This window comes from Schistocerca piceifrons, chromosome 1 (genome assembly GCF_021461385.2).
Source record: "Schistocerca piceifrons isolate TAMUIC-IGC-003096 chromosome 1, iqSchPice1.1, whole genome shotgun sequence".
In the NCBI taxonomy this organism is placed as follows: domain Eukaryota; kingdom Metazoa; phylum Arthropoda; class Insecta; order Orthoptera; family Acrididae; genus Schistocerca; species Schistocerca piceifrons.
Genome location: NC_060138.1, coordinates 863,459,376 through 863,486,494, shown reverse-complemented (window position 1 = coordinate 863,486,494; position 27,119 = coordinate 863,459,376). Strand labels below are relative to the sequence as shown.

Below are 27,119 nucleotides of genomic sequence, written 5' to 3'. Positions count from 1 at the left end.
CTGTGCACACAACCCTGCATGACGACCTGAAAATGCGAAAAGTGTCATCCAGGTGGGTGCCACGAATGCTGACAGACGACCACATGGCTGCCCATGTGGCATGTTGTGAAGCAATGTTGACACGCAACGACAGCATGAATGGGACTTCCTTTTCGTCGGTTGTGACAATGGATGAGACGTGGATGCCATTTTTCAATCCAGAAACAAAACGCCAGTCAGCTCAATGGAAGCACACAGATTCACCACCACCAAAAAAATTTAGGGTAACCGCCAGTGCTGAAAAAATGATGGTGTCCATGTTCTGGGACAGCGAGGGCGTAATCCTTACCCATTGCGTTCCAAAGGGCACTACGGTAACTGGTGCATCCTACGAAAATGTTTTGAAGAACAAATTCCTTCCTGCACTGCAACAAAAACGTCCGGGAAGGGCTGCACGTGTGCTGTTTCACCAAGACAACGCACCCGCACATCGAGCTAACGTTACGGAACAGATTCTTCGTGATAACTTTGAAGTGATTCCTCATGCTCGCTACTCACCTGACCTGGCTCCTAGTGACTTTTGGCTTTTTCCAACAATGAAAGACACTCTCCGTGGACTCTGAAGGTAGGATCCATGATGTGATATCTGCATTCCTGTTTGTCCACAGGTTTTGTCATGCCACTGACGGTGATGCACTATCATTGATGGAAGTTTTTAGAAAGGTCCCCTAGATTTCACGCTGCTCAGAGAAGGCTGTGTCCATGAAACAGATGAGCAGAGTTTGGTTCCACTTTGCCTCTCACAGTGTTTGCAGCAGCTTTCTGCCTTATATCTACTGGGGCTATCCCTGCCAGGCTGGAAAGTTTGAAGGTAGGTGTTGCTCTCAAGCATCCTGATGTTCTATATGTCTCATTGAGGGGCAACATCCACATGCCTGGTGTGAACAGAACTGTACCAAACAGGGCAAGTGTAATCAGCAGCAGGGTAACATAATGAAAGTGCCGATGTCCTGAATACTGTCAGTTGGACACCCCATCCGCTACTTGTGAGCTTCCTGATGATGACATTGTGGGTGAATACTTTTTATTTTGTGTTTAGGCAGTGCTTCCTTAATGTCAGCACAGGGTCCAGTGTGAGCACCAGATATTTTAGATTATAACAGAGATCCAGCTCCATGACATCCTATATGACTAATTTTTCTGTTGAAATCTTTGTTTCATAGATGAAAAGTGTGAAACTGTTAGATGCCTCCCTACTGTTTCAAAACCTTTGGCTTGAGATATTAGTGCCATATCATCAGCATAGATGAAGCCTTTTGTCTTACTTTTCTTGCCATCTAGTTCGACACACACAATCTATGGTTCTGAAAAAGAGTTCCTATGAAGCTGGTCATGTCATAGTTTCTCCTTAATTGATATAGTCTGTGCAACACAATATCCACTTACACTGCTCCTGTAACCGAACCCCACTCAAAACTATCCTCAATACTCTGTGTCAGATTGAGGATTTGGGCTGTACAATTTTTATTTGGCCTAAATAGAGCTCATCATGGGATCAAATGTGGCTCAATGGCAAGGCTGAAATGATTTAGCTACACTATTCAAGGATTTTATAAAGATATCACAAAAGAGATAAAAGATTAAAGTTCTTGGCATTGCAAGCTGGCTTACTATGTTTCGGTATGGCAATGATCCTTGTCCTGGTTGCAGAAATCTACTGTTATTATTGAATTGCATTAGCCATCCCAGCACACTGAGCAAAGAAATACTGTGAAACAGATGCAAGAGAAGGTGTTAAGGCTGTGGGGGAATGAGAAAAGGGTGTCTTGGCCCTGGGTCCAGAGCACAGAAATAACATTAATGAATTTTACCAAGATTAGGTTATTAAGTGGTTAGGAAGGTTCAATCTAGATGGCCCTTAAACAGGTTGGCATATGAAAATATCATTTGATACCCCATGCCACAGATCTGTTTGTATAACTCTAAGGATTAGTTTAGGTCAGGTATATAACAAATGAAGTGGTGAATTTTGAGTCAGAAGGGTACTGAGAGAGGCAGTGCTTGACTGTGGTTAGGTTATGTGCATAGGGGGATTTTGGTGTATTGGAGGTGGTGTCAACACTGACAGACAAGGATCCAACTGGTAATATGGTGCAGATGTTTGAGAAGTAATGAAGCAAATTGTTCATTTCCTTGATATTGGATGTTTGGCAGCATAAAATGAGTTGGCGGCGTGGGTCAAGAAGAATTGAGATTCTTTTCATGGGAGCACAGTTACTTTCTACAATTATTTTCTTCAATAAGGTGTCCCGAACAGTCCAGTTTATGGATTTTGTAAGGATGTAAAAGGTGTGTTTGAAAGGTGTGGAGAGGAGGCAAAAAGGTAAGATAGATTCAGCGTAGAAATTCTGGAATGGGCTTACAAGTTTGAGAAGGGCCTTGGTGTTGCGAAGAGAGAGAGAGAGAGAGAGAGAGAGAGAGAGAGAGAGAGAGAGGTTGGTTGGTTTAAAAGAAAGGGGGGGGGGGGGGGAGGGACCAAACTGGTAGGTCATCGGTCCCTTGTTCCGAATAAAACAATGCCACAAGGGTAAGAATAAAACAAGTGAGACTGACAACACAAAACAGAGAGAAAAGAAAAACCACAACAACAACGGAAGAGCAACAAACACTTAAATACACAAAAGGAGAGAAGAAATATAAGAAACAGGTAGAAGAGATTAAAACAACAAAACAGATTACCATGGCTGGCTGACCATGACAATAAAAAGGAGAAGCCAGCCACCCTGCAACACATTAAAACCTCCACCCTAAAAGCAATAGAGTGGAGGACACAGAGGGACAAAGGACATGCACTAAAACTTAGATCAAAGGATAAAACCCATCCTCACAAATAAAACATGAAACTAAATCAGACGATGAGGCATTGTCAGATAAAATTAGTGGCAACGAGTCCGGTAGCTGATGAGTCCTTCGCAGCTCACCAAGAGATGGGCCACTATCAGCCAGGTGCTGCAACGACACTGAGGTGGGTCATCACGGCGCAGGAGGTAGCCGTGTGTCACCCAAGCGTGGCCAATGCAGAGCTGTCATAGAACCACAGAGTCCCTGCAAGAGGCCTGCATTGAGGACTGCCACACATTCGTTGTCTCCTCAATAGCACGCAGTTTGTTGTGTGTGCTGGGGTTAAGCCATTCCATCTCCCAAAGCTGAAAAACCTTCCAGCGTGATACTGAATGCAGGTCAGTTGCAGAGAAGCCGATCTCCATACGTGGTTTCCGTGTAGCCTGTTTGGTCAGCCTGTCGGCAAGTTTGTTGCCCATGATTCCAACATGACCTGGGGTCCAGACAAACACCAATGAACGACTGGACCATTCCAGGTCATATATGGACTCCTGGATGGTCTCTACCAAAGAATGACAAGGGTAGTACTGGTCGATAGCTTGTAGGCTGCTCAAGGAGTCAGTACACAGAAGAAACGACTCCCCAGGGCATGAACAAGTCTGCTCATGAGCAGGAGATATAGCCAACAGCTTGGCAGTGATAAGACTGCGGCAATCGGGCAAGGAATGCTGTTCAATATGTCCTCCATGGATATACTCGAAGTCAACATGACCATCAGCCATCAAGCCATCAGTGTAAACTACTTTTTGGCCTTGGTACATGTCAAGAATCAAGAGGAAGTGGCAGCGGAGAGCCCCAGGGTTAACCGAGTCCTTAGGGCCATGTGAAAGGTCCAGGCGAAGCCGCGGCCTAGATGTACACCATGGCGCTCTATGTGAACGGACCTCAAGTAAAGATGGTAAAGGCAAGGACTCCAGTTCAGAAAGAAAGGATCGGACACCAAATGCAATTGGCAGCCCTGACCTGGGCCGCCGATGTGGGAGACGAACCGCCGTGGGTGGGAAAAGGAGACAGTGATTTGGATATGCGCAGGAGAACTACAAACGTGTGCAACGTGACTGGCCAGCAGGTGTGCATGCCTAACCTGCAATGGAGAGACTCTGGCCTCCACAAGGATGCTGGTCACCGGACTCGTCCTAAAAGCTCCTGTCTCTAGGCGAACGCCACAGTAGTGCACTGGGCCGAGTAAACGCAACGCTGAGGGCACCTCTGCACCATAAACCAGACTCCCATGGTCTAGGCAGGATTGAACAAGGGCTCTGTAGAGCTGCAGCAACGTAGGGCAATCTGCACTCCAGTTTTCGTTGCTCAGGCAGCAGAGGGCATTGAGGTGTTGCCAGTACTTCCGCTTAAGCTGACAAAGGTGAGGAAGCCAAGTCAATCAGGCGTCGAAAACCAGTAGGAACTGAGATGTCTCCACTACAGTGAGTGGATTGTCATTAATATAAAGTTCTGGTTCGGGATGAATGGTATAATGCTGACAGACGTTCATAACACACGACTTTGCGGCCAAAAACTGGAAACCATGGGCTAGAGCCCATGACTGTACCTTGTGTATGGCTCCCTGTAGGCACCGCTCAGCAACAACAGTACTGGTGGAGCAGTACGAAATGCGGAAGTCGTCTGAATACAGAGAAGGTAAGACAGACGACCCTATAGCTGCTGACAGACCATTGATGGCCACTAAAAATAGAAAGACACTCAATACAGAGCCCTGCAGGACCCAATTTTCCTGGACATGGGGGGCACTATGGGGGGAACTATGGGAGGCACCAACTTGGGCACGAAAAGTACAAACCAACAGGAAATTTTGGATAAAAATTGGAAGTGGGCCTCAAAGACCTCACTTGTACAATGTGGCAAGGATACGATGTCGCCAGGTCATGTCATATGCTTTTTGTAAATCAAAAAAGCCGACACCGTGTGTTGACAAACTGATGGACACAAGATCATCGGTGGTGGAGCGACCCAGGCGGAAGCCACCCAGACATGGAGCCAGTAGGCAACATTGACTCCAGGACCCAACCCAACCGCTGACACACCATACATTCCAGCAGCTTACAAAAAACACTGGTGAGGCTGATGGGCCGATAGCTATCCACATCAAGTGGGTTTTTACCAGGTTTGAGCACTGGAATGGTGGTACTCTTCTGCCATTGTGATGAAAGACACCATTACACTAGATCCCATTGAAGATGACGAAGAGATGTCGCTTGTAGTAAGACGAGAGATGTTCAATCATCTGACTGTGGATCCGATCTGGCCCAGGATCTGTGTCGGGGCAATGTGCAAGGGCACTGAGGAACTCCCACTGTGTAAATAGGGCTTTATAGGGTTCACTGTGGTGTGTAGTGAACGAGTAGAGTTTCCCTTCCAGCCGCGAAAGGCCGGGGGGTAATTTTCTGACACAGATGTTCAAGCATGTTAACACCGGGAGCACCTGTTGGGGTCTGGTACCCGAAAACATATTTGATCTTTGTCCAGACTTGGGAAGGTGATGTATGGCACCCAATGGTCGAAACATATCTCTCCCAACACTCCTGCTTCCATCGTCTGATAAGTTTGCGAACGCGGGCACGGAGCCGTTTAAAAGCTATGAGGTGCTCCATGCAAGGGTGCTGCTTATGCCGCTGTAGAGCTCTCCGACGACGCTCCTTAATTGCTTCGGTGACTTCCGGGGACCACCAAGGGACTGCCTTTCGCCAGAGGCACTGTAAAGAGCGAGAGATTGTGTTTTCTGCCACAGAAACGATTGTTGTAGTCACCTGCTCAACCATCACATCAATGTTACCGTGTGAAAGTTCCCCAGTCAGCCTTGTTTAAAGCCCATCTAGGCAGGGGTCTGTGTGCCTGACGCCAGGGCAGTGACAGGAAGATGGGGAAGTGGTCACTACCACACATGTCATGTGCTCTCCAGTGGATAGATGGGAGAAGTCCTGGGCTGCAAATTGATAAATCAATGGCCAAGTAACTACCATGAGCCACACTGAAATGTGTGGCAGCCCCAATATTTAAGAGGCAGAGGTGGAACTGAGACAGTAAAGTTTCAACATCTCTGCCTCAGCCAGTAAGCACGGTGCCACCCCGCACGGGGTTCTGGGCATTAAAATCTCCCAGAAGTAGGAAAGGTTTAGGGAGTTGATCAATCAGTGCAGCTGATACATTCAGGGGTACTGCACCATCTGGAGGAAGATATACATTGCACACAGTTATTTCCTGTGTCGTCCTTATTCTGACAGCCACAGCTTCAAGAGGGTGAAGGGACACAGTTTCACTACAGACTGAGTTTAGGACATAAAGGTAAACTCCACCTGACACTCGATTATAGTCACTACAGTTACTGTAGTATCCCTTATAGCTGCAGAGGGCAGGGGTCCGCATTGCCAGGAACCATGTTTCCTGGAGGGCTATGCTAAAAGCAGGTGTACAGCTTAAAAGTTTCCATAGCTCAGTCAGGCGGTGGAAAAAACTGCTGCAATTCCACTGGCAGATGACGTCATTGTCAGATTGGGAAGGCATTGAACATTCAACGAGGCAGTTCATGTCTCAGGGTCACCGGCTGCCACTGACTCTTTACTTAAGCAGTCTATATCAGTTGTGTTTGAGGGTCCGGCGAGATCTAGGTCCTCAGTGTATGCCAGAATCTCCACCTCATCTGCAGACGCATAGCTTTTAGGTAGCAGTGGTGTGGGTGCCACCACAATTCCATAGGTCTTGGGGACCTTCTTTTTGGATTTCTCTCGCTGCTCCTTGGGTTTCCCTGGCTGAGAGGACTTCACTGATTCAGTCTCCGGGACTGAGGATGAGCATGAAGCCCTATGACCAGCTGCTTTTGGGCTCTTCTGCACTGGTGGGTGTCATCTTTCCCACTAGCAGAAACCTAGGAAGGGAGTGACCCAAGGGTCCCTTACCTTGTGAGAGGAGCCGAAGAAGACTTATGCATCTCTGGATCAGAAGTGGCAACTGATATCGCCGATGGTTGGAGGGTGTTGCTCCTGAAGTAGGTGGTGTGGGAGCAACAGGAAGGAAGTGCCTCCACTGTCAAGGGGGCAGGTGTAGTCTTCTGGTACTGTGAGGCAACAGGAATGCGAGGAACTGATGGGGTGACAATTGTTCTCATAGAGATGCCTCTTTTTGTCACCAGTCTACTGACTGGTTTGATGCAGCCCGTCACGAATTCCTTTCCTGTGCTAACCTCTTCATCTCAGAGTAGCACTTGCAACCTACGTCCTCAATTATTTGCTTGACGTATTCCAATCTCTGTCTTCCTCTACAGTTTTTGCCCTCTACAGCTCCCTCTAGTACCATGGAAGTCATTCCCTCATGTCTTAGCAGATGTCCTATCATCCTGTCCCTTCTCCTTATCAGTGTTTTCCACATATTCCTTTCCTCTCCGATTCTGCGTAGAACCTCCTCATTCCTTACCTTATCAGTCCACCTAATTTTCAACATTCGTCTATAGCACCACATTTCAAATGCTTCGATTCTCTTCTGTTCCGGTTTTCCCACAGTCCATGTTTCACTACCATACAATGCTGTACTCCAGACGTACATCCTCAGAAATTTCTTCCTCAAATTAAGGCCAGTATTTGATATTAGTAGACTTCTCTTGGCCAGAAATGCCTTTTTTGCCATAGCAAGTCTGCTTTTGATGTCCTCCTTGCTCCGTCCGTCATTGGTTATTTTATTGCCTAGGTAGCAGAATTCCTTAACTTCATTGACTTCGTGACCATCAATCCTGATGTTAAAGTTTCTCGCTGTTCTCATTTCTACTACTTCTCATTACCTTCGTCTTTCTCCGATTTACTCTCAAACCATACTGTGTACTCATTAGACTGTTCATTCCGTTCAGCAGATCATTTAATTCTTCTTCACTTTCACTCAGGATAGCAATGTCATCAGCGAATCGTATCATTGATATCCTTTCACCTTGTATTTTAATTCCACTCCTGAACCTTTCTTTTATTTCCATCATTGCTTCCTCGATGTACAGATTGAGGAGTAGGGGCGAAAGGCTACAGCCTTGTCTTACACCCTTCTTAATACGAGCACTTCGTTCTTGATCGTCCACTCTTATTATTCCCTCTTGGTTGTTGCACACATTCTATATGACCCGTCTCTCCCTATAGCTTACCCCTACTTTTTTCAGAATCTCGAACAGCTTGCACCATTTTATATTGTCGAACGCTTTTTCCAGGTCAACAAATCCTATGAAAGTGTGTTGATTTTTCTTTAGCCTTGCTTCCATTATTAGCTGTAACGTCAGAATTGCCTCTCTCGTCCCTTTACTTTTCCTAAAGCCAAACTGATCGTCACCTAGCGCATTCTCAATTTTCTTTTCCATTCTTCTGTATATTATTCTTGTAAGCAGCTTCGATGCATGAGCTGTTAAGCTGATTGTGCGATAATTCGCACTTGTCAACTCTTGCCGTCTTCGGAATTGTGTGGATGATGCTTTTCCGAAAGTCAGATGGTATATCGCCAGACTCATATATTCTACACACCAACGTGAATAGTCGTTTTGTTGCCACTTCCCCCAATGATTTTAGATATTCTGATGGAATGTTATCTATCCCTTCTGTCTTATTTGACCGTAAGTCCTCCAAAGCTCTTTTAAATTCCGATTCTAATACTGGATCCCCTATCTCTTCTAAATCGACTCCTGTTTCTTTTTCTATCACATCAGACAAATCTTCATCCTCATAGAGGCTTTCAATGTATTCTTTCCACCTATCTGCTCTCTCCTCTGCATTTAACAGTGGAATTCCCGTTGCACTCTTAATGTTACCACTGTTGCTTTTAATGTCACCAAAGGTTGTTTTGACTTTCCTGTACGCTGAGTCTGTCCTTCCGACAATCATATCTTTTTCGATGTCTTCACACTTTTCCTGCAGCCATTTCGTCTTAGCTTCCCTGCACTTCCTATTTATTTCATTCCTCAGCGACTTGTATTTCTGTATTCCTGATTTTCCCGGAACATGTTTGTACTTCCTCCTTTCATCAATCAACTGAAGTATTTCTTCTGTTACCCATGGCTTCTTCACAGCTACCTTCTTTGTACCTATGTTTTCCTTCCCAACTTCTGTCATGGCCCTTTTTAGAGATGTCCATTCCTCTTCAACTGTACTGCCTACTGCACTAGAGAACTTCAAACGTATCTCGTCATTCCTTAGTACTTCATTATCCCACTTCTTTGTGTATTGATTCTTCCTGACTAATGTCTTGAACTTCAGCCTACTCTTCATCACTACTATATTGTGATCTGAGTCTATATCTGCTCCTGGGTACGCCTTACAATCCAGTATCTGATTTCGGAATCTCTGTCTGACCATGAAGTAATCCAATTGAAATCTTCCCGTATCTCCCGGCCTTTTCCAAGTATAACTCCTCCTCTTGTGATTCTTGTACAGGGTATTCGCTATTACTAGCTGAAACTTGTTACAGAACTCAATTAGTCTTTCTCCTCTTTCATTCCTTGTCCCAAGCCCATATTCTCCTGTAACCTTTTCTTCTACTCCTTCCCCTACAACTGCATTCCAGTCGCCAATGACTATTAGATTTTCGTCCCCCTTTACACACTGCATTACCCTTTCAATATCCTCATACACTTTCTCTATCTGTTCATCTTCAGGCTGCGACGTTGGTATGTATACCTGAACTATTGTTGTCGGTGTTGGTCTGCTGTCGATTCTGATTAGAACAACCCGGTCACTGAACTGTTCACAGTAACACACCCTCTGCCCTACCTTCCTATTCATAACGAATTCTACACCTGTTATACCATTTTCTGCTGCTGTTGATATTACCTGATACTCATCTGACCAGAAATCCTTGTCTTCCTTCCACTTCACTTCACTGACCCCTACTATATCTAGATTGAGCCTTTGCATTTCCCTTTTCAGATTTTCTAGTTTCCCTACCAAGTTCAAGTTTCTGACATTCCACGCCCCGACTCGTAGAACGTTATCCTTTCGTAGATTATTCAATCTTTTTCTCATGGTAACCTCCCCCTTGGCAGTCCCCTCCAGGAGATCCGAATGGGGGACTATTCCGGAATCTTTTGCCAATGGAGAGATCATCATGACACTTCTTCAATTACAGGCCACATGTCCTGTGGATACTCATTACGTGTTGTAATGGATCTGGGAGATGTGTTATTTTTTTACCAGATTTGTCGATACCAAATTGTGAATGTTTTCTTATATTTTTTGTCAGAATGTTTTTATTATAATTTGCCTTATTATATCTTAATTTACTTATATTTTTGAGAGTGAAAGCATGTTGATTACTATTAGTAAATGTGTCAAAGAATAGCAAAGAGACTGATTACAAGTGGAAGCTTGTGTGTTGTGTAAAATGTCTTTGGCGCTGGAGCTGTTTTTGACCGTAGTCAGTCGGCAGTTAACTCTTGGTGTGTGTTGACGGTAGAACAATGTGCAGGTCGCCGTCATAAATAATTTTGAATTATGTTACTATTTTTTTATATAAACTTTAACAAGAAACTACATTCGAAGAAATGGTATTTGAAGCACCAAAAATGAGGCAAACACATTGAACCAGGTCATTTCTGCAGCCGACAAAACTGCAATTGTGGAATCATACTTTCACTAGACAACTGAAGCCAAGACCAATATTGCCTTGTAAACATCTAATGGAAAAGGTACTGCCACGAAATATGCCAAATTTAAGTAAATAAAAAATAGTGAGCATATTTCAACTTTGTGTCTCAACCGGGATACCATATTTCAGTGACTTTAATGCAGTGGTTTCCATTGCCTTCTGCATCCTCATGTCGTTGATCATTGCTGATTCTTCCGCCTTTAGGGGCAATTTCCCACCCCTAGGACAAGTGAATGCCCTGAACCTCTATCTGCTCCTCCGCCCTCTTTGACAAGGCTGTTGGCAGAATGAGGGTGGCTTCTTATGCCGAAGTCTTCGGCCGCCAATGCTGATTATTTATAAAAATTTAGGCAGTGGCGGGGATCAAACCCGGGACCAAAGACGTTTTGGTTATGAATCAAAGATGCTACCCCTAGACCACAGTTGCCGTAATAGTGGTCATAGCCACAGGATGTAGGCGCTAAAATTTTCTCTTAGCTTCAGTGTAGGTCAGTCGGTCCAGGGTCTTATATTCCATGATCTTCCTCTCTTTTTGTAACATCCTGCAGTCTAGCGAGCAAGGTGAATGATGCACTCCACATCTGACACAGATGGGAGATGGGGCACACAGAGTATTGGGATGTGATGGACATACGCAATCTCGTCATGTGACACTGGAAGTACAGCAGAAAGACATATGGCCGAACTTCCAGCACTTAAAGCACCGTATCAGGGGAGGGATATATGGCTCAACGTAACAGCGGTAGGCCATCACCTTGACCTTCTCTGACAATGTGTCACCCTCGAAGCCAAGATGAAGGCACCGGTGGCAATCTGATTATCCCTCAGACCCCAATGGACCCGCCAGATGAAATGAACACCTCACTGCACTAAATTGGCACGCAGCTCGTCATCTGATTGCAAAAGAAGGTCCCTGTGGAATATAATATCCTGGACCAATTTAAGCGCTTATGGGGCGTGATGGTAACAGAAACATCCCCAAACTTGTCACAAGCGATTAATGCCTGTGACTCGGCAGAGGATGCTGTTTTTATCAAGAGTGACCCAGAGCACATTTTGGACAAGCCCTCCACCTCCCCAAACTTGTCCTCCAAATCCTTCACAAAAAACTGAGGCTTTATGGACATGAAAGATTCCCTGTTAACTCTCATACATATGAGCTACCAGGGCGAATAAGCTTCACTGCCATCCTTAGTCTGGCGTTCCTCCCATGGTGGTGGTGGTTGTTGGGATGTTTAAGGGGGACTAAACAGCTAAGGTCATCAGTCCCCCATTCCAAAAACAGGCAAGACATAAATGCACAAAGCAGGTAAAACCCCAAGGGGAAGGAGACTCCCCCCCAGGCCCTAAAAGAACACAAAAGCGGCAACGAACACTACAGACACGAAGAGTACAGATGAACACCAGACAAAAGGAAACAGAAGAAAAGAAGATGGCCGGAGACTGGTTGACTGACCACGACAACAAAAAAGGGAAAGAGTCAACCAACCGATTACACACTAAAATCTGCAACCAAATATGAGAGACTCGAGGGCAAGAGACACACAAAGGGAAAGGAGCAGGACCTCCCTAAATGGAACCATAAAAAGGACTTCCACGGATAAAATTTAAAACGTCATCAGCCATGGAGGCATTGTCGCTTAAAACCAAAGGCAAAGTGCCCGGGAGATTAAAAGACTGCCGGAGGGTGCGCAGTCGGGGACACTCCAATAAAATGTGGGCGACCGTCAGCCGGGACCCACACCGACACAGGGGGGGATCCTCCTGACGCAAAAGATGGCCGTGCGTCAGGTATGTATGGTCGATGCGGAGCCGACACAGGATAACAGAGTCCCTGCGAGAAGCCCGCAGGGAGGAGCGCCACACATCGGTCGTCTCCTTAACAGCCCGCAGTTTATTCGGGGATGTCATGCCACGCCACTCAGCAGTCCACATCCCAAGCACCTTACGGCGCAACACCAGCTGCTGATCGCGAGCCGTGAGGCCGATTTCCAAAGCTGGGGCGTCGATCGCCCCTTTGGCCAGCCTGTCGACACGTTCGTTCCCTGGGATGCCAACGTGACCTGGCGTCCAAATAAAGACCACCGAACGACCAGAGCGGGTAATGGCGGAAACAGACTCCTGAATAGAGGACACCAGAGGAGAAGAGGTATAGCAGCGGTCGATGGCCTGGAGGCTGCTCAGGGAGTCACTGCAGATGACGATGGACGTACCTGAGCAGGAACGCATATGCTCAAGAGCGCGCAATATGGCCACCAGCTCTGCAGTAAAAATACTGCAGCCAGCCGGCAAGGAGCGCTGTTCAACATGGGCAGCATGAGCAAAAGCGTAGGCAGTGCGACCATCAACCAGGGAACCATCAGTGTAGACAGGCTCACAGCCCGGAAATGAGGCGAGGAGCGCAAGAAAACGGCGACGGAGGGCCACAGGCGGAACCGAGTCCTTGGGTCCCTGTGCCAAGTCCAGACGGACGGACGGCCGGGGCAAACACCAGGGAGGCGTAGGTGCACGGACCCGGAAGGGAGGCAGAAGAGGGAATGAGCCCAGTTCCGACAGCAGGGACTGGACGCGGACAGCTATGGAAAGCCCAGACCTAGGTCGCCGTTCGGGCAGATGGAGGACCACGGCAGGGAAAAGCAGGCGATGATTGGGATGGCCAGGCGAGCAATGCACGTGGACAGCATAGTCGGCAAGCAGTCGATGGCGGCGAATCCGCAACGGGGGAACCCCGGCCTCCACCAGTAGACTATCCACGGGGCTCGTACAGAAAGCGCCAGTTGCAAGCCGAACCCCACAGTGGTGTATGGGGTCTAACAACTTCAACACTGAGGGTGATGCAGACCCATAGGCCAGGCTCCCATAATCAAGCCGGGACTGCACAAGGGCTCTGTACAATCGCAGCAGCGTGTAGCGATCTGCACCCCAAGACGTGTGGCTATGGCAGCGGAGGGCATTGAGGTGCCGCCAGCATTTTTGCTTTAGCTGAGTAATATGAGGAACCCATGTGAGCCGGGCATCAAACACGAGTCCCAAGAAGCGGCAAGTGTCCACCACTCAAAGCAGGTGGCCGTCGAGGTAAAGTTCAGGATGAGGGTGGACCGTCCGACGCCTGCAGAAGTGCATAACTCGAGTCTTGGCTACAGAGAACTGAAAACCATGAGTCAGAGCCCATGATGCTGCCTTGCGAATGGCGACTTGCAGCCTGCGTTCGGCGACTCCCGTAGTCGTGGAGCTAAATGAGATGTAGAAGTCATCGGCATACAAAGAAGGAGACACCGACGACCCCACGGCTGCAGCCAGACCATTAATGGCCACTAGAAATAAGGAGACGCTCAACACCGAGCCCTGAGGGACCCCATTTTCCTGTATATAAGATGAACTAGAGGCGGCACCGACTTGCACCCGGAAAGAGCGGCCCAATAAAAATGTTTGAAGAAAAGCCGGGAGCCGACCACAAAGACCCCACTCATGCAACGTGGCGAGGATGTGATGCCTCCATGTGGTGTCATACGCCTTCTGCAGATCGAAAAATACAGCAACGAGATGCTGACGGCGGGCAAAGGCCGTACGAATAGCAGATTCCAGCTGCACCAAATTGTCCGTGGCAGACCAGCCCCGACGGAAGCCACCCTGGGATGGAGCGAGGAGACCGCGCGACTCAAGGACCCAACACAAACGCCGCCCCACCATACGTTCGAGCAATTTGCACAAAACGTTGGTGAGGGTAATGGGACGATAGCTGTCCACCGCCAGTGGGTCCGCACCGGGCTGCAAGATGGGGACAATAAGACCCTCTCGCCATTGCGACGGGAACACGCCCTCGCTCCAAATGCGGTTAAAGATGGTGAGGATGTGTCTCTGGCAGTCCCTGGAGAGATGCTTCAGCATCTGCGCATGGATGCAGTCCGGTCCTGGTGCTGTATCAGGGCAATCGGCGAGGGCAGTGAGGAATTCCCTCTCGCTGAAAGGAGCATTGTATTTTTCAGAACGACGCGTGTGGAACGATAACGGCGTCTGCTTGGCTCGCTCCTAGAGAGAGCGAAAGGCGGGGGGATAAGTTGCAGTCGCAGAGCTCTGAGCAAAGTGCGCGGCAAGGTGTTCAGCAATGGCGGCAGCGTCAGTGCAGACAGCGCCGTCCAAGGAGATCCCAGGGACACCCATAGGGGTCTGGTGTCCATAAATCCGCCGTATCCGGGACCACACGAGCGAGGGGGAGACACAGGAGCCCAAGGATGAGACATACCGCTCCCAGCACTCCTGCTTACGCCGTGTAATAAGACAACGGAGCCTCTTAAAGGCGATGAGGGTCTCGAGAGACGGGTGCCACCTATGATGCTGGAGGGCCCGCCTATGGTCGCGAATAGCCTCGGCAATCTCCGGCGACCACCAGGGTACAGCCTTCCTCCGAGGGAGTCCAGAAGAGCGGGGGATGGCAGCCTCGGCCGCCGAAATGATTGACGTGGTTAAGAGACGGACCACCTCGTCAATGTCACCCTGTGGGGGAGGCTCAATGGTTGCAGCGGAAGTAAAAGCCGGCCAGTCAGCCCTGTGGAGAGCCCAGCGGGGCAGGCGCCCAGAAGAATGACACTGGGGCAGTGACAAATAGATGGGAAAATGGTCACTACCACACAGGTCAGGATGCACTCTCCAGTGGAGGGATGGGACAAGTCCGGGGCTGCAAAGAGAGAGATCGATGGCCGAGAACGAGCCATGGGCCACACTGAAATGCGTGGGAGCACCGGTGTTCAAGAGGCTAAGGTCGAGCTGAGCCAACAAATGCTCCACGGCACGACCGCGGTCATCGGAGACAGTCCCACCCCATAGAGGGTTTTGGGCATTGAAATCGCCCAGCAACAAGAAAGGTGGCAGCAGTTGGGCTATCAGAGCAGCCAGGACATGCTGCGCGACAGCACCATCCGGTGGAAGGTAAATACTGCAGACGGTAAGAGCCTGTGGCGTCCACACCCGAACAGCGACAGCCTCTAAAGCTGTTTGTAGAGGTAGAAACTCGCTGTGAAGAGAGTTAAGGACATATATGCAGACGCCACCAGACACCCTTTCATAAGCTGCCCGGTTCTTAAAATAGCCCCGATAGCCACGGAGGGTGGGGGTTCGCATTGCTGGAAACCAAGTTTCCTGCAGAGCAATGCAAAGGAAAGGATGAAGGCTGGTAAGTTGGCGGAGCTCAGCTAGATGGTGGAAGAAACCGCTGCAGTTCCACTGAAGGATGGTATGGGCCATGGATGGGAAAGGCGTGAAGGGACTGGGGAGGCAGATTACGCCTCCGGGGCCCCTGCTGCTACTGAGTCACCACCTGTACAACAATTTGGGGTCATATTTCTTAGCATTGAAGTTAGACTTTGCCCACTTAGAGACTACTGGCGGCGGACCACCAGCAAGAGATGACATACTACACTTCATGGTGTGTCATCCGCCCTGATGCCACCCACTCTGACCAGGGGCCCTCCCCATGGGTGCCCCCCAGTTCAGCAAGGGCCACCTAGTAGGATTGCCATTGCCAGTAGTCCCGATGCCCCAGGGAGATGAGCATTTACTCCACGGCACACGTGGGGAGTTAACGGTGCAATCATCATCAGAGCAACCCCTGTGTTGTCATGGGGCTACAACAAACAGTGTACGTGGTAGCCCCACCACAATGGACCAGCTACCATGCTGGATGTGAGGTGCTAAGAAGTCCATGGTCATCGTCAACGCACAAAGCGATACTGCATAGTGCATGGTGGAAAATGCACCCAGGACGGTGTCCTCGCCCAAGAGATGGAGAATGAGCGGGACTGCAATGCGGTGACGAGAAAGTGGGCTAAAGATCTCCGTGCACAATGGACACAATGCACCATGTAAAGCGCCATTCCCCAATTGGCTTGCTCTTCGGGAAAATTTAGAAAGTTGTTGTTGTTGTTGTTGTTGTGGTCTTCAGTACTGAGACTGGTTTGATGCAGCTCTCCATGCTACTCTATCCTGTGCAGGTTTTTCATCTCCCAGTACCTACTGCAACTTACATCCTTCTGAATCTGCTTAGTGTATTCATCTCTTGGTCTCCCTCTATGATTTTTACCCTCTATGCTGCCCTCCAATACTAAATTGGTGATCCCTTGATGCCTCAGAACATGTCCTACCAACCGATCCCTTCTTCTGGTCAAGTTGTGGCACAAACTTCTCTTCTCCCATCTAATCTTCAGCATTCTTCTGTAGCACCACATTTCGAAAGCTTCTATTCTCTTCTTGTCCAAACTATTTATCGTCCATGTTTCACTTCCATACATAACTACACTCCACACAAATACTTTCAGAAACAACTTCCTGACACTTAAATCAATACTGGATGTTAACAAATTTCTCTTCTTCAGAAACGCTTTCCTTGCCATTGCCAGCCTACATTTTATATCCTCTCTACTTCGACCATCATCAGTTATTTTGCTCCCCAAATAGCAAAACTCCTTTACTACTTTAAGTGCCTCATTTCCTAATCTAATTCCCTCAGCATCACCCGACTTAATTTGACTACATTCCATTATCCTTGTTTCGCTTTTGTTGATGTTCATCTTATATCCTCCTTTCAAGACACTGTCCATTCCATTCAACTGCTCTTGCAAGTCCTTTGCTGTCTCTGACAGAATTACAATGTCATTGGCGAACCTCAAAGTTTTTATTTCTTCTCCATGAATTTTAATACCTACTCCGAATTTTTCTTTTGTTTCCTTTACTGCTTGCTCAATATACAGATTGAACAACATCGGGGAGAGGCTACAACCCTGTCTTACTCCCTTCCCAACCACTGCTTCCCTTTCATGTCCCTTAACTCTTATAACTGCCATCTGGTTTCTGTACAAATTGTAAATAGCCTTTCGCTCCCTGTATTTTACCCCTGCCACCTTTAGAATTTGAAAGAGAGTATTCCAGTCAACATTGTCAAAAGCTTTCTCTAAGTCTAAAAATGCTAGAAACGTAGGTTTGCCTTTCCTTAATCTTTCTTCTAAGATAAGTCGTAAGGTCAGTATTGCCTCACGTGTTCCAGTGTTTCTATGAAATCCAAACTGATCTTCCCCGAGGTTGGCTTCTACTAGTTTTTCCATTCGTCTGTAAAGAATTCGTGTTAGTATTTTGCAGCTGTGACTTATTAAGCTGATAGTTCGGTAATTTTCACATCTGTCAACACCTGCTTTCTTTGGGATTGGAATTATTATATTCTTCTTGAAGTCTGAGGGTATTTCGCCTGTTTCATACATCTTGCTCACCAGATGGTAGAGTTTTGTCAGGACTGGCTCTCCCACGGCCGTCAGTATTTCCAATGGAATATTGTCTACTCCGGGGGCCTTGTTTCGACTCAGGTCTTTCAGTGCTCTGTCAAACTCTTCACGCAGTATCATATCTCCCATTTCATCTTCATCTACATCCTCTTCCATTTCCATAATATTGTCCTCAAGTACATCGCCCTTGTATAGACCCTCTATATACTCCTTCCACCTTTCTGCTTTCCCTTCTTTGCTTAGAAATGGGTTTCCATCTGAGCTCTTGATATTCATACAAGTTGTTCTCTTATCTCCAAAGGTCTCTTTAATTTTCCTGTAGGCGGTATCTATCTTACCCCTAGTGAGATAGGCATCTACATCCTTACATTTGTCCTCTAGCCATCCCTGCTTAGCCATTTTGCACTTCCTGTCGATCTCATTTTTGAGACGTTTGTATTCCTTTTTGCCTGTTTCACTTACTGCATTTTTATATTTTCTCCTTTCATCAATTAAGTTCAATATTTCTTCTGTTACCCAAGGATTTCTAGCAGCCCTCGTCTTTTTACCTACTTGATCCTCTGCTGCCTTCACTACTTCATCCCTCAAAGCTACCCATTCTTCTTCTACTGTATTTATTTCCCCCATTCCTGTCAATTGCTCCCTTATGCTCTCCCTGAATCTCTGTACAACCTCTGGTTCTTTTAGTTTATCCAGGTCCTATCTCCTTAAATTCCCACCTTTTTGCAGTTTCTTCAGTTTTAATCTACAGGTCATAACCAATAGATTGTGGTCAGAGTCCACATCTGCCCCTGGAAATGTCTTACAATTTAAAACCTGGTTCCTAAATCTGTCTTACCATTATATAATCTATCTGAAACCTTTTAGTATCTCCAGGGTTCTTCCATGTATACAACCTTCTTTCATGATTCTTAAACCAAGTGTTAGTTATGATTATGTTGTGCTCTGTGCAAAATTCGACCAGGCAGCTTCCTCTTTCATTTCTGTCCCCCAATCCATATTCACCTACTATGTTTCCTTCTCTCCCTTTTCCTACACTCGAATTCCAATCACCCATGACTATTAAATTTTCGTCTCCCTTCACAATCTGAATAATTTCTTTTATTTCATCATACATTTCTTCAATTTCTTCATCATCTGCAGAGCTAGTTGGCATATAAACTTGTACTACTGTAGTAGGCGTGGGCTTTGTGTCTATCTTGGCCACAATAATGCGTTCACTATGCTGTTTGTAGTAGCTTACCCGCATTCCTATTTTCCTATTCATTATTAAACCTACTCCTGCATTACCCCTATTTGATTTTGTGTTTATAACCCTGTAGTCACCTGACCAGAAGTCTTGTTCCTCCTGCCACCGAACTTCACTAATTCCAACTATATCTAACTTCAACCTATCCATTTCCCTTTTTAAATTTTCTAACCTACCTGCCCGATTAAGGGATCTGACATTCCACGCTCCGATCCGTAGAACGCCAGTTTTCTTTCTCCTGATAACGACATCCTCTTGAGTAGTCCCCGCCCGGAGATCCGAATGGGGGACTATTTTACCTCCGGAATATTTTACCCAAGAGGACGCCATCATCATGTAATCATACAATAAAGCTGCATGCCCTCGGGAAAAATTACGGCTGTAGTTTCCCCTTGCTTTCAGCCGTTCGCAGTACCAGCACAGCAAGGCCGTTTTGGTTATTGTTACAAGGCCAGATCAGTCAATCATCCAGACTGTTGCCCTTGCAACTACTGAAAAGGCTGCTGCCCCTCTTCAGGAACCACACATTTGTCTGGCCTCTCAACAGATACCCCTCCGTTGTGGTTGCACCTACGGTATGGCTATCTGTATCGCTGAGGCACACAAGCCTCCCCACCAACGGCAAGGTCCATGGTTCATGGACAGGGGACCATCACATAAGGCCGAAACATGTATGACTCCTTTTAGTCACCTCTTTGACAGGCAGGAATACCTCAGGCCTATTCTAACCCCTGGGCCCTTGGGGAGGAAGTTTGAAAAGGGATTTGAGGTAATGCTGGACTTTTGCTATGGGGTCACTTTGGCAGGGCTTGTAAATGTAAGATTCAGTCAAGTTGACAGATACCTTCCATCAGGTGATGGAGCCTTTATCCACTGGAAGATGATCAAATAAGAATCTGTTTTATGACGATGGATGCAGCTCTTTCTTCTGCCAAGAGGTTTGTGATCTTGGAAAGGGACCTGGGAAAGAAAGGTGATATCAAGTCAAAGGTACAGAATTCTTGAACAGCAACCTAAGGCTGGTTCGGCAGAAGTGTAGGAGGTTCACCATTGCACAGAGCTATGCAATGGGAAAGGCAATGTTTAGTGTTAGATTTCAGCAGTTTTGGTCAAACATGTTAGTAACAAAAAGGCCGAGAATGATTCAACTTACTTGTTGAGCTGCAGGTGAGACCCTTTGTAGGGACTTAATATTCCATGGGACTGAAGTGGATAGGCTGTCAACAGTGTTCTGGGCTTGTCTGAGGTTTGAATTTTGTGTGAAACTGGGAGTGAGTTTTGGGGGGCGTGGCAGATGTCAGCAAGCCAGGTTCAGAGGACAAACGGAGGCTGACAGAGATTTGGCTAAGGACATGATAGGCCTTTGTGGGTAGTGTTTTTCTAAGGTAGAAGTACAACAGATATCCTTTTGGAGATAGTGTTTGCAGTGCTCTTCCAATCATACAGCAAGGACTTCAATTTGGAAAATGGGGTGTAAGTATTTGAACAATGGAAATTCAAACAATGGAAGGAAAATATAGACTGCTACTTTCCGTAACGATGACACATTAAGTTTCAGACATGCACAACTAAAAGACACTTACACATTAACTTCTGGCCACGGCCTTTGTCAGGAAAGGAACACACGTTCATTCAAACAAGCAAGCACACCTTATGCACACACAACTGCCATCTGTGGCAGCTCTGACCAGAATGCAACTGTCCTGTAGAATGGAAGCAGCAATTTGAAGAGGGCAAGGAAGGGGAAGGGACAGCAGTGTATGGATTGAGGGAGAGAAGAGCACTGTCTGGAGGAATATGCAGGGACTAGACTGCCAACAGACATGGTGTCAGGAGGCTATGGGGCAGGGAGGGGGGAAACAGAGCAAAAAATAAGAGGGGTGGAGAAATATGGGCAGTTGCACTGACAGAGGGCAGCACACAAAGAGGGTGTGAGTCAAGAATAGGAAGGAGATGATAGGACAGAGGGGATAGAAACTGTTGGGTGGAGGGTGTGGGGACAGTATGTCAACCGTAGGTTGAAGCCGGGATTATTTCAGGAGCACAGAATGTGTTGGTAAGGATAACTCAGATCTGCATTGTTCAGGAAAGCTGGTGGTGGAAAGGAGGATCCAGATAGCTTGGGCAGTGAAGCAGCCATTGAAATAAAGCATGTTTGTTCATGCTGCGTGTCGTGCCACAAGATGATCTACTTTCATCTTTGCCACAGTTTAGCAGTGGATAATCGTCATGGTGGACAGCTAGTTGGTAGTCAAAAAACGAGAGAAGTAGATCACCGTGTAGCACACCATGCAGCTGAAAATAACATCCTTGATTTCAACGGCTGCTACACTACATCTGGCTCCTCCTCCACTGCCACCAGGTTCCTTGAACCGAGCAGATGTGAGTTATCCTTACAACAACACATTCTCTGCTTCTGAAATTATCCTGGCCTAAAGCTACAGTGACATTCTGTCCCCGTTTCCACCCCCTCTATCCTATCACCTCCTACCTCTGCTTGTCTCTCCCACTTTTTGTGTGCAGCCTACTGCCAATGCACCTGCCCATCTTCACTCATTCCTGTCCTTTCTCTCCATCCCTGCCTCCTTGCCAGCCCCCCCCCCCCCTCCCACCCCCAACAGCCTCCAATCATTGCACCTGTTCCTAGTATAGTCCCTGCACACTCCTCCATATGGCGCTCTTCTTTCCCACCAACTGTACACTGCTATCCCTTTCCCTTCCCCAACCTCTCCAGATTGCTGCTTCCATTTTACATGAAGCATTAGGGTCTGAACTGCCGGAGAAGGCGATCATATGTGCTTAAGGTGTGCTTGCTTGTGTAAATGAACATGTGTTTCCTTTTCTGATGCAAGGTGTGGCCAAAGTTAATGTGTAACTGTCTTTTAGTTGCGCCTGCTGCAACTTAATACGTCATCTTTCTGGTAGGTAGAAATCTATCTCTTCCTTACATTGTTGGTAAGTATTTGAGACACATAACAGGAAGTATATCTTAAGAAGAGAGCAGAGTCAGGTCAGGGATGTCTGTACTATGAAAATTTGTTTTTCTAGTATTAGGTTTATGAGGACAGGGACTGGAATGAACTGAAGACTTGCAAGATGTTGTTAAAGAAAGAGGCTGACATCTGAAGAATGGAATCTTTATCGTTAGGACATTGAGAGGGGATTCCATGGATAAAGAGAGTATTTCAGAATCATGATGTGGGGTGGTTTTTAGTGAAGGGGTCAGTTAGTAATGGGATTTAGCTATAAGGAGGGGAAAAAATGCAAAAGACATCAGCAAGTGATATCGGGAGGAAAACACTGTAGACTAACAACAGAGATAAAGCTGGGATGTCAATGTGAACAGGAAAAAGTGAGAAACATATCAGAGGAAAATAGAAAAATTGATGTGAGATGACTGTAAAAAGACACGTGAAAAGTTATTTGAGGCATTGGGCTAGGAAACTGCAGAACAAAGTTTTGGAGCACCAAAAGCTCAGTTTCAGTGCCTGCTTCAAAATCTCAATCCCCTCTCTCAATATCAGCACCTCTGAATTAGAGAGATGGAAATTGTCCTTACAACACATCCTTCAATCCCGCATTCCTCATGGCATCAATATCAACTAGCCCCCATTCTATTCTGATCTCTATACCTTTTCTCATGCCTCTGACTTCAATTCATTAGTCTCCAACCACATATTTCTCTCCTGAGCCACCTATCTCCCCCCCCCCCCCCCCCCTCCCGCTCCCAAACCTCCAACTCCACTCTATGTGCCATACACAACTACTGATGCATGTGGCAAGATACCTGTTAGATGGTGCTATGACTGCTTATTGTATGTCAACTGACTCACACTGACTGGGCAACATTCCCTTTTCAGTTACTACTTTTAGGCTGGTTGTGTACTGGGACGCAGTCAATATAGGTAGGGCAAGCTGTTTTCTGTGTCATGTGCTTTTTAATAGGAGCAGCATGCACTGTCAAGCATGCCTGCCACCTACTTCAACTCCTGCATAGAGCTTGTGGCAGTGGCAACGTGCTGTACAGTGAATTCATTCTACAACTGACTGTTATGATTTCAGAAGATTTGATAGAACTATTGTGCGGAAATCGTCTTCTGTACCACATGTCTTATCCCAATTGTACGGACAAAACTCTTAAAAATTCAGTGTGTGAGAGGATAGCTGAAGAAATAAGTGAAGTACTGCTACAGAAAATTACCTTAAAAATAAATTAGTACCAGCCAACAAAATAAACATAGTACCAGCCTTTGGTGAAATTTGAGCCTGACATTACAAGTAAATTTTACAGCTGTTTCTTATTATAAAAGCTTACATTGCAGTTCTGACTTGCATTTTTGCTGCAATGGATAAAGTTAGTTTTTAGGTTTTTTTTGTCACTCTTCAGTGCCTCTGTCACCTTCCTACAACAGCATATTTACTGATGTGTAGTTGTGAACTACATATCCAAACTTTACCACATCATTTACCGACTAATTTCAAGAAGTTTCCTGAATATTCCAAACCAATGTGCATTTGGATTGTTGGCAGTTTCTACTGTTTGTAGTGGTTACACCTGTCTGTAATGAACACTTTGTTGCCACAATTACCAGAAACTTGGCCACTGCAGGTCACATCAGATTTTCAAGCAACGGAAATACTTCAACCACCTTTAGAACACACAGCATTATTACCCCTTAGTAGTTTATTTGATCTGGACAGACAATTCAGCTGTTCCACTCCTTCTATTTGCATCTAACAATGTATTTACATTTACATTCCCATCAATAAACAGTCATTAGCCCTATATCAAATGCAGTAAATCTGTGATTCACATCAAATGTTGCTGTTAGTACAGTTGACTTTTGTTTTAAGCCCTGCTGATTTAGAAGGTTTATTTGTAGTCAATCATTTTTAATTTATTGCACCAACAAAGGAACAGTACCGCCACCACCACCAGGTTCCAGTAGGGAATTATGACTACTGTAGCTGCCGTACCTGACTTGCACTCTGCTACCCTGCCTTATTTTAGCCAAACTGCCTCTCCTTCACTGTGCTGCACTACAGCCCAGTATATGCCTAGCCTTAGAGTCTTTTGTTTACTTAGTACATGTGTCTAATTATAAGTTGTCTGGTGGCTGAATAGGTGTTAGGCAAGAAACGTCATTTTACAAATTTTTCAGTCTTTTTTATATACTCGTTGACTACTCAACACTCTGAATGGCTACAGTCACTCCTTCCATTATTTCTTTTGTGGTATCTTCATTCAATTAAACACAACCAGCGCAATGAATGAAGAAAAACATGGCAACAGTAAATCACACAATTCAAAACAAAATAATTAAGCAAATAATTATTATAAGCTGTTTCCTTTGTAGACCACTGAAGATGCCTAAATGTCGGTTATAAAGAAAAACAACATTAAATACAAGAGACAAGCAAGAGTCATCCTCAGCTACAAGACAATCATGAATTATCTATTCCTTCTTTCTACATTTAATTTTTTTAAATTTATGTAGTAGTTTTATAAGATAATGTCTTTACATAAATCTCATGGGGCTACTTACATTATTTGCTTCTGGTACCACTTGTTTTTCTTCCACTTCCGCTATTCCAAGGAATGACTGCAATGGTGTCTTTGGCGATCTCGCTTTTGCTTTATCTGTTTCTGTAAGGTGTTCTGTCCGAGTTTTGGTAACGAGTTCTACATTGCTAGCTCCAAAGACCTTGCATTCGTGCCCATTGATTGGTTCACTTTTGTCAGATCGCCATCCCCAAATACCTGACTTATTCCTGAGAACAGATTTTAAGTTAAACAGTATTAAACAGAGGAAATATGAACAACTAAGATGCACAATTTTCTCCACCAGCACTCTACGATGTATTGCAAAAATTTCCTTTATTTTCGCTAACAAATACTTGCATCCTCCAATCGCAGATGAACAATAATAATCAAAGAATGAGCAATAATTAAATGGTTATTAATTCAATCCTGCACATTAAAATAGTTGTTAAAGTACATAAAACAACATAATCTGGCCAAAATCTATTAGAAGTGCCTTAGCGTGTTAATAAGATAAATTCCAACAGGACCTAAGAACATCAGAAAGAAAGCAGTCATCCACAGAATGATGGTTATGATTATTTGGGTTGAGGGAGTGCTCAACATCATGGCCATCAGCGTTCTGACGAAAAGTCAACATGAAATCTCATGGGTCTGTCCCCACTTGCGGAGCAGTTTATAATGTACTACAGTCTGCTGCCCTTCCTTACCAGTTTAGGAATGAGGCCTGACAGTTCACAAAATTTCACCACTCTGTTACCACTGGTATCAGTATCTGCAAGGATGGTGGGCAGATCTCCAGCGAGACCGAGGGCTGCCCTAATATAAGTATACAGGACACATGTAGCCACAATATGCTGAACTGAAAGCGGCACGCCACAAATTTCATAGAATGGTGGATCCTCCTGCCAGAGAAGGAAGCCATGTGTGAAAGGGCTATGCCCAATGCGCAGTCTGGTAAGCAAAACCTCCTTCCGGTGGCGAGGCTGACACGGAAGTCCACCAAGCGTTTGTGGTCAACTTGAGCGACCACAGTTTGTGTCTGACACCTGCAACCAATAAGTCTCCCACTGACGCACGATGCGTCTGTCAGAAAATGAGATTGCAACGGGATGGGACACTGATGGACAGCACCATCCCAACGTGCCTCCTTGGCAGCTTTGTCAGCCACGTCGTTACCCTATATCCCAACGTGGCCAGGTACCCAGCAAAAGATCACCTCCTTGCCACAGCGTTGGAGCCACTGTAAGGAGTCATGGATGAGCTGAATCAGTGGATCTATCAGATACATTTGGTGAAGTGTTTGCAGTGCACTAAGAGAGTCGGAACAGACAAGAAACTCGTACGGTGATGTCTGTGAACCTTCTCCAGTGCCGGCAGAATGCCATGCAACTCCGCATCATAATTTGTAAATTGTTCTGGAAGACGCACTTTAAAAATCCCAACAGGGAAAACCACAGAACAACCGAGAGCATTCTCCTGCTGGGATCCATTTGTATAAACAATGATAAAACTGTGGTACATACTTAAAACAGACGAAAACAAAGTTGTAAAAACCACATCTGGAGTACAACTTTTCGTGTACTGTGTCAAGCTTAAAATCACTTTGGGCCTCTGAAGACACCAAGGCAGCAGTGCATGCCATCCCTGGGTGTGTATTTTCATGCCCATGAGATCCAGATCCTTGAGACAGTACGTAGCACGTATATCAAATGGCTGGGTCGCTTGGGGCCGATTCCTGAACAGACATTTGAAGGTGGGTTGGACCACTGAACTAATGCCAATGACTGATGTGACGCTGAGATTTTCAGTGCCTGTTAAGCCAAAAGGATATGTTGCCGAATCCAGGGGGTGGTTCACCAGCCTTTGACACAGACTCTGAACTGGGCTGGTCCGAAAGGCTCCAGTCGATATCCAAATGCCCTCATGGTGGACAGCATCTAACATCCTGATGTAGGAGGTCAGGCCGATCCATAGACCATGCTGCCATAGTCTAGGTGTGATTGAACAAATGCCCTATAAAACTGCAAGAGCCGGAATCTATAAGCTCCCCATGTTTTTCTGCCTTATGTTCAACAACTGGAAGCCCTTTGTTCGTAGGTCTTTCAGGTGTGTGAGCCATGTTAATTTCGAGTCAAATAATAAACCCAAAAAGCGCACAGTGTCTTGAAAATGTAAAATACGGTCTCCCATTGTAAGCTCTGGTTGGTTAAAACTCCAACGAGCATGATTAAAATTGACACACATAGTCTTCTCAGGTGAAAACTGAAAACCAGTTGTCTGGGCCCAAGTTTCCAGCCTCCTAATGGTCAGCTGTAGCTGCCTCATCATCGCCATAAGATCAGAGGAAGAGTAAAGATTGCAAAGTCATTCACAAACAAGCAGCATCTGACAGGGTTTATGACTGCAGAGGAAATGCCATTGATAGCGATGGCAAACAATTGTACACTGAGGACACTGCCCTGGGGCACACCATTCTCCTGAACAAAGCAATCAGACATGGCATCGCCAATGTGATAACGAAAACTCCGGTCCTCGAGAAAGGATTGGATCAGAAGCA

General features: G+C 46.1%; 1 protein-coding gene across 2 annotated transcripts in view; it reads right to left on the bottom strand.

The window, feature by feature from the left end:
* The window catches only part of LOC124716086 (ankyrin repeat domain-containing protein 13D), a 141,501-nt gene that overhangs the window by 46,186 nt on the left and 68,196 nt on the right, over window positions 1–27,119 (bottom strand). For both annotated transcript variants that reach the window (XM_047243144.1, XM_047243145.1), the window contains one exon: window positions 24,564–24,789. In XM_047243144.1, the coding sequence (XP_047099100.1) occupies window positions 24,564–24,789 (226 nt within the window). The remainder of the gene's footprint in view (window positions 1–24,563; window positions 24,790–27,119) is intronic.